At 70.6% G+C, this 303-nt stretch overlaps 1 protein-coding gene across 1 annotated transcript in view; it reads right to left on the reverse strand.

Annotated features, from left to right (window-relative positions):
* Positions 1 to 212, reverse strand: part of LOC103771181 (ELL-associated factor 1-like) — a gene marked incomplete at both ends in the record, with an annotated part of 9,170 nt that extends 8,958 nt beyond the window's left edge. Inside the window, one exon of the mRNA XM_008938475.1 lies at positions 39 to 212. Coding sequence (XP_008936723.1) covers positions 39 to 212 — 174 coding nt within the window. The remainder of the gene's footprint in view (positions 1 to 38) is intronic.
* Positions 213 to 303: the final 91 nt, after the last annotated feature.

The raw sequence follows: 303 nt of genomic DNA on the forward strand, positions 1-303 counted from the left end.
CCTCGCGGAGGGATCGCTTTGGCTCCTCAGCGACCCACGCGCGTTGCGGGGAAAAACTTCATAAGCCGCTCCTCGGCCCTGGCCTGCCTCGCTCGGACCTCCCTCCTGCCAGCGTCCACCTTCCGCATCTCCCGCCGGGGTGCGAGGCCTCCGTGGGGAAAACGCTCGTGGAGACGGCGGAGAGTGAAGATGGGCGCTGGGGGAGAGGGGCGCTGCGGAAGAGGGAACGGGGGAGAGGGGCGCTGGGGGAGCCAGAACGGGGGAAAAGGGGTGCTGAGCGGGGCCGAAGCCCTGGGGTGGCGG

The sequence above is a fragment of the Merops nubicus genome, unplaced genomic scaffold (genome assembly GCF_000691845.1).
Source record: "Merops nubicus isolate BGI_N331 unplaced genomic scaffold, ASM69184v1 scaffold29890, whole genome shotgun sequence".
Lineage (NCBI taxonomy): Eukaryota > Metazoa > Chordata > Aves > Coraciiformes > Meropidae > Merops > Merops nubicus.